We start from the raw sequence: 13,173 nt of genomic DNA on the forward strand, positions 1-13,173 counted from the left end.
CCACATGGCCCGGATCAGGGTCTGCAGGTGGGGAGCGCAGGGGGGGGGGGGGGGGGGGCGTATTCACTACCGTGATACTTCACTCATACCTTTGCTTGCAACACATTTGAAAGAGAGGATAGACTTGGATAGCAGCAAAACGAAAGAGAGAGAAGAGTACAGAACTTCCAAGAACATAAGCACTGCCTGGCATGAGTTACATGCATAGGACTGTAGTACGGTAATATGACTGACAAGAGTAATGTGACTAACAAGTAGTAAGTATGACTGACAAGGATCTCAGCATCCATCAAGTAAATTGGGTTTCCTCGTATATACCTGCCAGCAGATATGGATTAAACACTGTAATACTCATCAAGAGATAGTTCGGTAATGACTACAGAGTACGACTGTTTAATGTACATGCAATACTAACAGCTAGCAGTTGCGGAGGTGCGGCGGAAAGACGGGAACGCCGAGTTGCCTGAAGACATCCTCCTCGGTCGCAGCAGGAATGAACTGTTGCTGTGTTACAGCACAGGGCAAAAAGAAGTAACAGTGAAGAGCGGTGATTGAAAGGCGCGCGCCTGAGTTCCTATGCCCATGCAGTGTGCACTAGACCTTTGATTGCAGAGCCACATTGAGAATGGTGATAATTTAAATTTTATTCCGCAGACTCTGCAAGGGCACCAACAAATGATTGTAAGCAACCACATGTACACGTGCACACCAAAGGATAAGAGGCCTTCGAAGTAGCATACATGACTGTATTGCTGAATGTCGTTCTGGCATCACACAGTTGTAAAGCTACTCACTGTTGTCTGGTTGTACATCGTTTGACTGTTTAGAATGGTCTGCTTTTCTCGCACCGCGTACAGACGTAGTGCTCGGTTGAAGTACTGTAAATGCACACAGACACGACAAAGCCACACAACGAGAGACATGCATGTGCAAAGGAAAATGACGCCTTTCAAACAACATGAATAATCAACCATTGCCAATCCTCGTCTTGAAAAGCAAACAGATCTGAACAAGAGTGTGCCGTACCTTTGATCCCGTCCATCCGACAAGTGCGTATGCCCACTGCTTGTGTGGGCACACGATCAGGTCCACTCGACGTACGAAGTGCTTGCGTTTCGTCCACCATCTCATCTCGCCATCAGGTAGACTTCCATCTTTCGCTGCCAAATGATCATCATCATCAGCAGCAGCTGTGGGTATCACCGGTGAGGGTTTAGAGGCAGCTTGAATGCCAGCCTCGCCTTTCTCCTGCGACGGTTGTCTGTCAGCAGACCTCCCCTCTGCAGATGTTGCACATATAGCTGTGATAGTAGAGGCATGGCCAGTGGTGGTGGTGGTGGTCGTGGTCGTTACTGCAGCGTCAGATGCTGTCACGTAACGGGACAGGAGGTTATCCGTGATGTCAAGCATGCAGTATGCTTTGTCAAGATGATCCATCTTTTGTGTTCTGCAGTAAACGCACACATGGACATGAACATACTAAGTTACTAACATGAGCAGCACACACTACTGTTGCATGCATGAGCAACACTGCCGTAAACACATCCAATAGACTGGCTCACATATCGACGGTGCACACTGCGGTTAGGGCTAGAAACCAGAATGCCACCTCCAATGCTGCTCGCTATAAAGTTTGTATACTTGCACCATTTTACCACAATCATGTTGTACATGCTGGGGCCCATCAGGTGCCACCAGTTTGGGCTGGAACCTGTACATCTAATACGTGCACACCACTGTTTATTTATTTATTTTTTATTAAAAACTTAATACCTTTGATAGAAAGTCGTGTCTCGGTGGTAATGAGACGCAACTGATTTCTCCAGTTGGTTGCTGGTGTTCTTGCCGATGAAAAGCTCTGAGTGCACAAGAAGTCCCTGAAGATGAAAGGTGAGAGAGACAGGAGGCTGTAAGCTGGTGATCTGTATTACCCTATCAGCAAGAACGACATAACACGTGGGCATCTAACTCTGGTGTGACAAAGCACAACTACATGACTTGTCTGGTCCGACTCATATCTACAGTCCATTTCAAAAATATAGACGCACGGTATTCTTGAGATATTTCAAATTTGGCTGGAGCTTCTCGAGAAATGTTTTCGGAATATTGCTCAGGTCCTTCTTCCAATTACTCTCATGTCGATTCTTAAGTGATCAGACAACAAACACCCAATTTCGAAATATTTGTGCACAAAGTGATCACAGATTTTACGTGGGATAGATGCTGGCCTAAGGGCGCGTTCAGACTACCGTGAACCCCGTCAAACCGTGAATGCCGATAAACCGTGAAGGACATTCACACTACCGATAACAAACTAACGTTACCGTGAAGTTTTCAGCTCTCACCGCGGCACTGACAAGGGATTTTCCCTATTTTCCCAGCGCGCATGCAGCCTGAGCACTTTTTTTACTGCCGGTAAAAGTTTACTGCCGCAGCAGCCGCGGCAGTAAAACTTTCCCACCGGTAACGTGCCAGTAACGTCACGTGATCAAATCACCTTGGCGACTTTCCCAATCGGTCACTTTTTATCGGTAGTCTGAACGCGCCCTAACGGTTTTTTGAAATCACGCGTCTATATATTTGAAATGCACTGTAGAAAAAAAACTACACTTAGTACTTGAGAAGACGAGGAAGTGGGTCTGCTATTGCACAATATAGCCAGAGGAGTGGCTAACTGAAGCCAACTCTGAAAACGCTATGACGCGGTACCACGCAGCTCTTGTATTCCCCAAGACTTGACAAGTACCTGGCTTTCCAGCAGGATTCCATTGGTCAGTAAGAGCATACCTTACGTTGAAGTTTCTCGGTCAGCGTTTGTAAGAAGTCGGTCTCGTAGTCATCATTGGCATGATGCAGCAGAACATCAATGTCATGCCCTGATGGCTTGCCTCTGTATGCAGAGTAGATGGGAGAGGAGGAGAATACCAGCTGCAGGATTATGAAATCATTTTGAAAAAACATGAATTAACTTGGACAGAACACAAAATATATACAGGAGCAGGGTCAACAGATGACGTCAATAGTACCCCAGTCCGACATGGAATTTAGTAAGTTAGTTTGCGTTGGTTCTGGTGAACAAAAACGGATTTTGGGGTCCGAGAACGAGTGAATTCTCGCTCGATATATTTGCTAACATTACAAGCGTTTACCAAGTAGTGAGTATAATCCTTTCATCCCTACTTCAAAGTAAGAAATACAGCCGCTAACCTTCGAAACCCACCAGCCAATGTGGCTGTCATGCCCGTCGACAAGCTCTGTACCTAAACGATATGAAGTTGAACAAACAGCAAAGTTTTGCACTTGCATTTAGAGCTTTGAACACTGCAAATGCATAAGCACTTGACACCAGGAAATATCCTCATCCAGGCAATAGAAGTGTTATGAAGCCTGGAGCACACATAGTAAGTGAATGGCAGCCAGGGCAAGAGAGGTGCTAATACCGTAATGTCGCGTGCATAAGCCGGATTTGTGCATAAGCCTGTCTCGTGTAGAAGCATGAAATCTGCAACAGCTTTTCGCGTACAAGCCTGTCGCATGCATAAGCCGGGCCAGTACACGAGACGCGCCACGTGTCGCGTGCGTAAGCCGGGCTACTACGCAAGACTGGTGAGCGCGCCTTTTACATGTTCATGTTTGCATGGTACCGTACACTTGCACACGCGGAAAACGTGGGAAGATGCGGAAATCAACACCAGCTGCGCTCGACGGCCATGCAGCACTCTTCAAGCTTCAAACTTACCTTTCCCATGGCATTTTCCGTCTTGTCCCTTGGCAAGTTGCTTGTTTGAAGTTGGAAAATGTTGGTTTTGACGTCCAAGTCAGCAGTTTGCGCATACAAGCCTGGTCATTGAGTGGTGCTTGTCATATAAGCCTGTCTCGTGTATAAGCCTGTCTTGTGTACAAGCCTGACTCCATCACCGGCTTATAGGCATATAAGCCCCGGCTAATGCACGCGACATTACGGTATGTAGGGACAGCTACGACTATCATGGTGGGCTAGGCATTGCAAAAGACTTACTTCTTCTTCGATCAGAGAGCGCAGTGCTTCAGCTTCCTCCTGTGCGACTGGCACTTGAAGATAGTCATGGTATTCAAGACCTGGTAGCAGGGTGGAAGAAGCAGTGATGAATCATTTCCTTTAGTACTTCAAGTACATTGTATAAAAACAGGGTATCCCCACAGGTGCTGGATTTGTACGCTTCTGTACTAATAAACGTAATGGAGGGTATAACATTGCGCAGATCAACTTTGCCCCACTAATCCTACAGATTTCAACATGACTTATATAATGTACCGCATGCCAGTCAGATTCCAACATAAACTATACCATGTACCACCGGATGCCAGTGGTAGTGGAGAGGTCCACTACACTACTCCAGCACAGAACATGGCAATGCAAGTACTGTCTGTACGCAAGTGGAGGTGCAAGTAGTATGGCACGCAGCGCGCTGCACATCATCGCTTACCGACTTTCTGACGATCGGACAATGAGGCGCAGTCGTCACGTATGTCTTTGATGGTGCGCGCGCCTGCTCCATACCACTTGGCAGCACTGGCGGGTCCGCAGCCGTATACGCTGCTGAATGTCTGTACGCGCACAGTTCACATGAACAGAAATCAGGTGGTGTACATACAGATCGCTGGGCTGGAAATGACAGTGAATAAAATCACTTCAAAGAACAAGTATACGCACACGTCATCTCACCTGTACTCACCTGTAGGAAGTGAATGCACTTGTATTGTATTACTATTATAGAATGTCTTATTTTATAAATTATAGGCCATTTTTCAGGACTTCTATTCCCTTGCGTGATGGCATTTCCTTCTGTCCCACATGCATACTTCAGGTCATTGACAGGTACAGGTAGTGCCATGCGTCATAACATGTTCTGCTGGACTATTTAGCCGCCAGAGTAGAGAATCTCTTCAGCTGGATACTAACACAGGCAATGCAGTGACTATGCACCTGTGCCTTACAGCACACATCAAGTACAGCAGGTCCCTTGCGGAATTACACATCAAATGATGGTGGTATTATGCTTGAAAAACTGCACAACAAACCTTCAGCACTTGCAGTCTTGCGTTGTTTTCGTAGTCCTTCACTTCCTGTGAATAGCCATCCTTTAAAATGTCCTGTGTGACACAGCGAAAGATTTAGAAATGACGGTGGAGAGAGACAAATGTGTCAGCGCAGCACTAAGGGAATCAGGTATGCTTGGCATTCTCATTAAATAGACAATTATTTTCCAACAAGGACAATCCGGTGTGCCAGTCGCTCACCTCCACTACTTGCAAGCTATGTCGCCCAATGGCATCCAGGTTGGCTACTTGCTTTGCACTGGTAATTGACCTGCCAGTGCAAGCACAAACAAATAGTAAACATTACAGACACTGCATTCTGTAAATCAAAAGAGCGACATTAGCCTGGCAACTTGTAAAAAATGTTTTAGTGACGGACATGTTTCCGTTATCACTACACTGTAAGTGGCAAGCATGCACTACTTAGTACTTACCAAGCATGACATAAGTACTTTTTGGTCACACAACCCTCAAGAATCACGGGCTTCTCTTTGAATACACCCGATTTACAAATTGTGATCATACAGCAAGTGTCTGGTTTAACAGGAACTGATAACACACTTCAATTCCTCCAGCAGATACTAAGTAACCTGAACAAGCACGCCGGCGAAACGAACTTCAGGTATCTTCACTGGATCAGAAACCCAACAAAACAGCATCACTATGGAGTATGTACCCAGGCCACTGCTTGGGACTCTGGCAGCCGACGCCCTGTGACAGCTTTCGAATCTCATTATGGCCTTACTTGGGGTAGATCTTCAGCTTACAAGCAGCGCGGCGAAAAGCCAGAGATCTTGACCCGCGTGCTTCGCTGTTGTAGTCCAAGATCTCCCGAGCTTTCTCCAACGCCAGCAAGGCATCCTGTGACCAAGCCAAGTACAGTACCATGTTTATTGTTAGCATCTCGGATTTCTGTCAAACAGGGCTGACATACTTCAAGTGCATGTACTTCAAGTGAGGAGCTGTCTATTTGTCACGTCCAGAGTTTTAAAATCTCGTGAAGTGCGACTAACGACCCGTGGGACTGGCCTGTCATTTCGTCTTCCCCATTCTTGTGCAGTCATGCAAATGTAGGTTGGTTCTCTTCAGATTATTGCCTCGCTGCTTTCTCTCCTCTCTCCACTCACCCAAGCCATTCAGCATAAGCGAAGCTGTGGGCGCTGCATACTGCTCTTACACGTCAACGCGGAAATGCTTATAATAATACACTTTCATCCGTTCTACTTTGTACTTACAACAAATCTTTGGTTGTCTGGATTCACTGCTTTGAGCGGGGTAGCACTCAAGCACGCATAGTTAGTATCCTACAGGGAGAAAATCAGAACCAGGTTTGAGAGAATATGCCTAGGACAAAAAGGAAACTCACCAGTGCGTACAAGGAAGACGACTGTCCTGATCTCTACACTACACTGCAAGAAATGGTAAAACCCATCAGAGTCATCAGCAGGTGTAGACCAGCTTCTTCCACAGTTTCAAGGTTCAACCATGCGCCCAGTGTAAAACTGTCACGGCATACCTCAAACGCATGAGAATCATCTTGACTTGTTCCGGCCTCATTGTCCTCACCAGTCATTGGTCTGCAGTAACAAAGAGAAGAGCCTCATCTACTAAGTTAGTAAATCATTACGAGAGATAGGTATGCAGGCGCCCTGAGCAGCAATAGTCAGACTAGCGGTGTGACTTTGACAGCACTCGTGCACTAAAGGAGTAATACAACGTGCCTGTACAAGGCATGGAGTAATATCTTCAGCCGTCTGTTTCTCTGTAGGCACATGCTTCTAATCTCTGCGGCAGAGATGCCACAACGCGACTGCTTCTCAAGCTTTGGCTGGTAGACGATAACACCAGCATGGATTTCTCAATACAAACCTGCGCATGCAGTCAAAATCTCAGCCGTCTTTTCAGTCAATACACGAACTGGGAAGGCTGGCTAAAGGGTTAGGTAGAACATGGCTCTAATGTACTCGCCATCTGCAAATGAAACTAGGTTAGCAAGAAAGACTCCTGAGTTACAATGAGTAGCCTCACTTCTTATTGGGGCAAGCAAGATCTCTGAAAGCATCATTCGCCAATGGCCGTCCAGCAGCTAAACTAGAGGTGAGCCCTATAGCACAAAAAAAATGGACATTTGTGCGAATAGGAATAGTGGCTTCTCGACCAGCTGCAGTAATGGAGCATTGTGTAGTCATGCTCAACGAAATCCGGAGCCATGAATAGATCAGCGACCTGCGCCAGTGCATACTAGAACAGAAACACTGGCAACAGACGATCAGAATGAAATCGCTAAATGTACTCGGTGCTATCCAGTTTGCCACTTTACAGGGTTCCTTGTACTGTCGTGGACATGGAAATCCGGTCGCACGTCTAGCGGCTCCAGGGTGCTGGCCGTGCAGCCGCGGGTAAGCAGTACACGCTAGTGTCTTCGGCCTCAACATCGCTGTGCACACTGCATGCATGCATGCAACGTTCTGTACGCGCTGAGGGCGCCGGCCCCGGGCAATCGACTGGATTTCCATGTCCACTACACTCTACAGTGCTACTTGTAGGGTACAGCAGGAAGGCACAGGGTAGGTACGTCCAAGACCATTGTTGAGAAACAAAGGCTACCAGGTCCAGCCTAGTGGCAGAAGGATTATTCGGACTATGCTGCTACATGTACCTCCAGACAGTCGAGACAATCAAGAACCTGGGAACAGGCAAAAAGCTAACAAATAATAGCATGTTGGATCTCATCTTCGACCTACAATATCATGCTGCTAGTGGCCGAGCCGAAGCAACGCCACACCAGTGTACATCACAACTACCAGGTACTTACATGAAAGAGTTAGAACATCCGCTGCACACAGTGGACTGTGGAAGAGAAAAGCATACAAAAGCTCATGCCTGTCAAAGAACAATACAGACAGAGAGAGAGACAGTGAACAGCAAGCAAGTGATTGAGCTAGACTACAGTAGAGAAAGCGCTGTGATATCAAAGAGCAGTATTAAAGGCCAAAAAATGTGAAGAGTGGGAAATCATCTTTGAGTAGGTCATACCTGTCTTTGAACTCGCTGGCAGCACGCTCTGGATCTAGGTTGGTAACAACATGAGTGACATCATCACTGTGCAAGGAAAGTTGAAAACAGCCGCATACAACTAGTTCAGTTGACAACGACTTTCCCAGACCACTGGAACATAAAATTGAAACGGAAATGAAAGATAAAGTCAAAAGAGCGAAAGGAAATTTCCCGAATCGCCAAAGTCTACTGCTGACACTACTGTGTGAAGTAGTGGGATTGTTGTTGCTGTTGTCGTCACAGCCAGATGCACAAAATTATTTTAATACGGTTTTATTATACCATCAGGTACACGTGATAGAGAGTGCACTCAGGATGTCAAGACCGAATGGTAATCGGCGCTGCAAGTGTGCATCGTTGCAGATTTTAATTGTCACAACTATACATGTACAGTGCTGGCAACTGACATGCGACTCCCTGCCGCGCCATCCAGGGGGTCGCATGTCAGTTGCCAGCACTGTACATGTGCAACAAAGCGGCCTTCAGTTCACCAATCCCTCTGCATGTCACTGCACCCTGCTTCTGCTAATGCAAAGTTTGGCGCGTAGCTGGCCTTTATCTGTGAAGCACCAAGCAATTAGGAGTCGGTGTGAGTCTTGGCTCATGTTGTCTTGTCTTGAGACCGGGTACACCCCACAATGCCTGGCGTTGTCTTGTCTTGAGACCGGGTATTCCCCACTATGCCTGGTTCTGCTTGCGAGTTGTGGCTTCGCCAGACCAATGGTGCTATTCCACGGGCCTTGTTTCTCATGTACCCTACTGTATGCAGCAATCAACTCCACTTGCACCGAATGGTGATGTCTAATGTCAACGTGGCGACTATTACATCATGATTTTCATCGATCAATCTTGCCATGTACGCTTTTCACTAAGACTAGCATGCACAAACCTGGCCAGGGTGTGCAACTCCGACATCAATGCTGCATAATACCCATCCAACGCCAACGGTGACGTTTTTTTGTTTAGGTCATCCTGAATCATTTAAAAATCCGTTGTACTGTAGGTTCAGTGCTAAATCACCGCATCACTAAAGTGATAACGGGAAATTTGCATGCATATTTCACCTTTTGTACAAGCAGCAATGTGCAACCGAAATTACCTGGATGATACGGGGAAGTGACCAGGTGATATGTGAACCGGTGTGAGGTGCGGCAAAGGTGAGTCACTACGAGTAGATCCACTCGTATGACCTAACCAAAAAAAACGTTGCCGTGGGATGATTTTGCCGGAGCTGCACACTCTAGTTTATGTACTCTTGTCTTCACCAAATGTGAAATGAACGTTGTGAAAGTCTTCGTCAAGTGGCGTAATTAAAGGGGAAGTTAAGGCAAAAATTAAAATTTCACCAGTTGTAGTCTTCGGGGTGCTGAGTCGAATGGTCGTGGTCCGAGGAAGCTGAGACGCTCCCTTCCTACTTGAATCCCAATCGAACTCGCGCACTTCCACCGAAACTGGGTGACTGCGCCCTACTAGATGGGGTTTTGTATGCAAAATGTCACTAAAAGCGCCATTTCGTTCTTATAAAAGCACGGATGACCGCGATTGGCCCATATGTTGTAGTCTTTTGGACGCTGAGTCGACTGGTTTTGGTCCGAAAAGGCTGCGATGCAGCGTTCCTCCTTTATTCCCAATCGAACATGGTTGAACAAGCGGTCACGTGCTCCTGCGTACGCCAGTCACCTGGTCACCGTGCCTGCAGGGTACAACTTACTAGCCTGTTTGACCTTTTTTGGGTGCAGTCCTGTCCCTCGAGTTGAACCTTGGTGTGAAAGTTGTCGCCTTCTGGCGTGGTGACCAGGTGATTTGGGCACCCAGGAGCACGTGACCGCTTGTTCAACCATGTTCGATTGGGAATAAAGGAGGAACGCTGCATCGCAGCCTTTTCGGACCAAAACCAGTCGACTCAGCGTCCAAAAGACTACAACATATGGGCCAATCGCGGTCGTCCGTGCTTTTATGAGAACGAAATGGCGCTTTTAGTGACATTTTGCATACAAATCCCCATCTCGTAGGGCGCAGTCACCCAGTTTCGGTGGAAGTGCGCGAGTTCGATTGGGATTCAAGTAGGAAGGGAGCGTCTCAGCTTTCTCGGACCAAGACCATTCGACTCAGCACCCCGAAGACTACAACTGGTGAAATTTTAATTTTTGCCTTAACTTCCCCTTTAAATTAATAATTATGCTGTGTAAGTAGTGTGATTCGAATTATCGATAAAATCATGTCGTAGAAAATGCTATGCATGTACTTAGTACCTGGCTGTTTCTGAGACGCGCAGCCCCTGTCGACGGCAAGAATCGGTCACCAGTTTCCGCTGCCCGGTGGAGATTTTCTTTGGGTAGATGTGAAGGTGAAAATCTTCCCACGGAGAGTCCGACTCTTGATCTTCCGACTCTTGATCTTCCGATAAATGCGACCTCGTCCGCTTCATTCTTGGTGAAACAGATATTCTTCAGCTGACTGCATACGAAAGACCAGCTCCTGCAGCATTCTGTGTGTTCTATTTCTCGGTTCTTCCTCTCGAAAGAGTCGGAGGAATGCTAGCCTTGGAGAACACTAAGACAGGAAAACGATCGCAACGAGGAACAATACATAGAATTTAGAAAGCAACGAACTACTTGTTGATTGAAGACTCCACTGTGACTTGTAGTCCTGGAGCCAGGTCCAGAAATCTGACAGTGTCATTTGACACCTCGTCCAGGAAAGATTTGACTTCAAATTCGGAGAGGCGGACCAACTATAGGAATTTTGGAGAAAACTAGAAGTTCCCAATGTTGTCCGTTTGGAAGTTATGAGCTATTTCCAAATTGCTTAGGTTACTATGGTAACTTGTGTGCAATTAGCCGTTTCTGAGGCAAAGCCGGTACAATTTTGGAGAAAAAGTTATCTTGTTGGAAGGCGAGCTCTTTCCAAGACTATTATTGAAAACCAGAAGTTTATAGGACTGTTGGCTTCCTTGTCACAGGAATTTCTCGAATTTCTACGGTTGCCGTGGTAACGTGTATGCAATTAGCCACTTCTAAGCGAAAATCAGTGATTTTCTCCCCTGTAGGCAGGTGGAAAGCAGAGAATAGTTATAATATTGTGGCTTAGAGGTCTATTGGGCTGTTTCATGCCTGGTTTGTAGAGCTGGAGACTGGGCTCCTCTCCCCTCTAACACTACCGCAGTACCGGGATTGCATTGACCTGGCACTTGTTTCCTCCCTTCCTTCACATAATACAATGTACATGTAGTACCCAGACAGCGGTGTGCTATGTTGACAGGATTGGTCACCATGATCCACTACTAGTACTTTCCACCCAATTCACATTTTCTTTTTATGGAACAATGTCATCATGGTCATGCAGGCTGTCCGATCGACATGTGCATGTTTAGGAAGCACCGTATTGCCCATGAAATACAGTCATCTACATGTGCATGTAGACCGGGGCGGGGGCCTACGCCAAGACCTGGAAGGACAATTTTGATCAACGAGATGGCTAATAGACAAACAACTGCCCTAATAACCGCAACATGCAACAAACTCCGCCACATATTCCGTGCTCATGTGTCATCCTTCAGCAACTCACAGCAAGCATTTACACAGGAAGGTCTGGTCACATCCCTCTGATCAAGCAACAGTTTCAAAACAGTCCCGGACTGACCCCATGGCCCATGGGGCAGTGACCTCTCCTGCTACCTAGCCGAGCCACTATGAATTCTACACCTAGTACCAAGAGTGTATAACCGGGGAGTTATAACTCTTGCTAGTACCTGTACCAGTGCATGTGGCATCATTTCCAGCACTCACAGATACATGTACATGTACAATCATGTACATGTACGTGTGCAGCAGTTGTTCACCATCCAACTCGGCTACAAGTGATGCAAATACAGTACAGTACCTGATGCCACAGATTATCATTATTATTATACTGCATGTCCATGTACATCGAACACCCTGGATGGTTTCACCTGTATACAATCATGTTAATTTGGAGACAGCTATGGCCATATAATACTGACTACTCTCAACTCCTACAAGCCATATCTCTTGCCAATTGTCAACGTATTGGAGAAAATCGTTGATCGGCAGGTTGTGGAGTTCTTAGTGACAATAGTGAGGTTTCTGCCCTGCCATGGAGCAGTTTGCATACTCCGATCTCTCTCGTCTTCTAAGTCCTGGCATCTCCGTGGGATATGAGAAGGGAACTGGGTGTGTTTGGTTGAACGACTATACATGTGCATGAAGTACATGTATACATGTAATACATGTATACATGTATACATGTACATGTAATTTAAAAAGCACACCAGTAACAACAACAATAACTATAATGAATACCACAACAGTGTCCTGGACATGCACTTCAGTTCAGTACATTGTACAATGTACATGTACATGATTGTACACCTTACAGTACTGGCCTCTTTTACGGGCAAGATGATTCTTTGGATGTGAAAAGAATGCAGTTCGTGTAGTCATGTACATGTACATGTACATGACAAAACATACAATGACTATGTAGTTTGGTTGCCAGCATGTTACAAGCTACATTGTACATGTAGGCGGAGGATGCACTGAGTCTGTGTTCGAAAACAGTGTTCCTTATGACCTTACTACAACCTCCACGGTTGGCATAGCCCTGGTCTTGCGACCGGTCGACCATTTGAACTACATGTATAATGGGGCTAGCCCCAGTTCTAATACATGTATATGCTAGGGAATTGTTTGAGTCTTCTTGTTTTTGTTTTTGCTATCAGTTGTGTTTCCTTGCTCGTTCTTGGATGTCAGTCCTGCCTAAATCCTCTTGATCCTTTTGTGTGGATCCCGGCACTAAATCAGGAGAGAGGGGTCCCGTCTCTACAAACCAGGCTTGCAACAGCCCAATAGACCTCTAAGCCACATTATTATAACTATTCTCTGCTTTCCACCTGTCTACAGGGGAGAAAATGCACTGATTTTCGCTTAGAAGTGGCTAATTGCATACACGTTACCGCGGTAACCGTAGAAATTCGAGAAATTCCTGTGACAAGGAAGCCGACAGTCCTATAAACTT

General features: G+C 46.3%; 2 protein-coding genes across 2 annotated transcripts in view; one reads left to right on the plus strand and one right to left on the minus strand.

Annotated features, from left to right (window-relative positions):
- Positions 1 to 13,173, plus strand: part of LOC135831081 (uncharacterized) — a 31,089-nt gene that overhangs the window by 7,507 nt on the left and 10,409 nt on the right. The window lies entirely within an intron of this gene.
- LOC135831078 (DNA-directed DNA/RNA polymerase mu-like) lies at positions 106 to 10,519 on the minus strand. Its single transcript, XM_065343333.1, has 17 exons — positions 10,389 to 10,519; positions 8,116 to 8,181; positions 7,895 to 7,929; positions 7,108 to 7,183; positions 6,596 to 6,656; positions 6,315 to 6,383; positions 5,825 to 5,940; positions 5,281 to 5,350; positions 5,062 to 5,133; positions 4,467 to 4,587; positions 4,019 to 4,098; positions 3,208 to 3,260; positions 2,788 to 2,890; positions 1,774 to 1,877; positions 1,027 to 1,447; positions 795 to 878; positions 106 to 504 (listed from the first exon to the last, which is right to left on the minus strand). Exons 5-17 carry the CDS (start codon positions 6,650 to 6,652, stop codon positions 418 to 420), a joined length of 1,437 nt encoding a protein of 478 aa, XP_065199405.1. The 5' UTR covers positions 6,653 to 6,656; positions 7,108 to 7,183; positions 7,895 to 7,929; positions 8,116 to 8,181; positions 10,389 to 10,519; the 3' UTR covers positions 106 to 417.

The sequence above is a fragment of the Sycon ciliatum genome, chromosome 1, assembly GCF_964019385.1.
Source record: "Sycon ciliatum chromosome 1, ocSycCili1.1, whole genome shotgun sequence".
Lineage (NCBI taxonomy): Eukaryota > Metazoa > Porifera > Calcarea > Leucosolenida > Sycettidae > Sycon > Sycon ciliatum.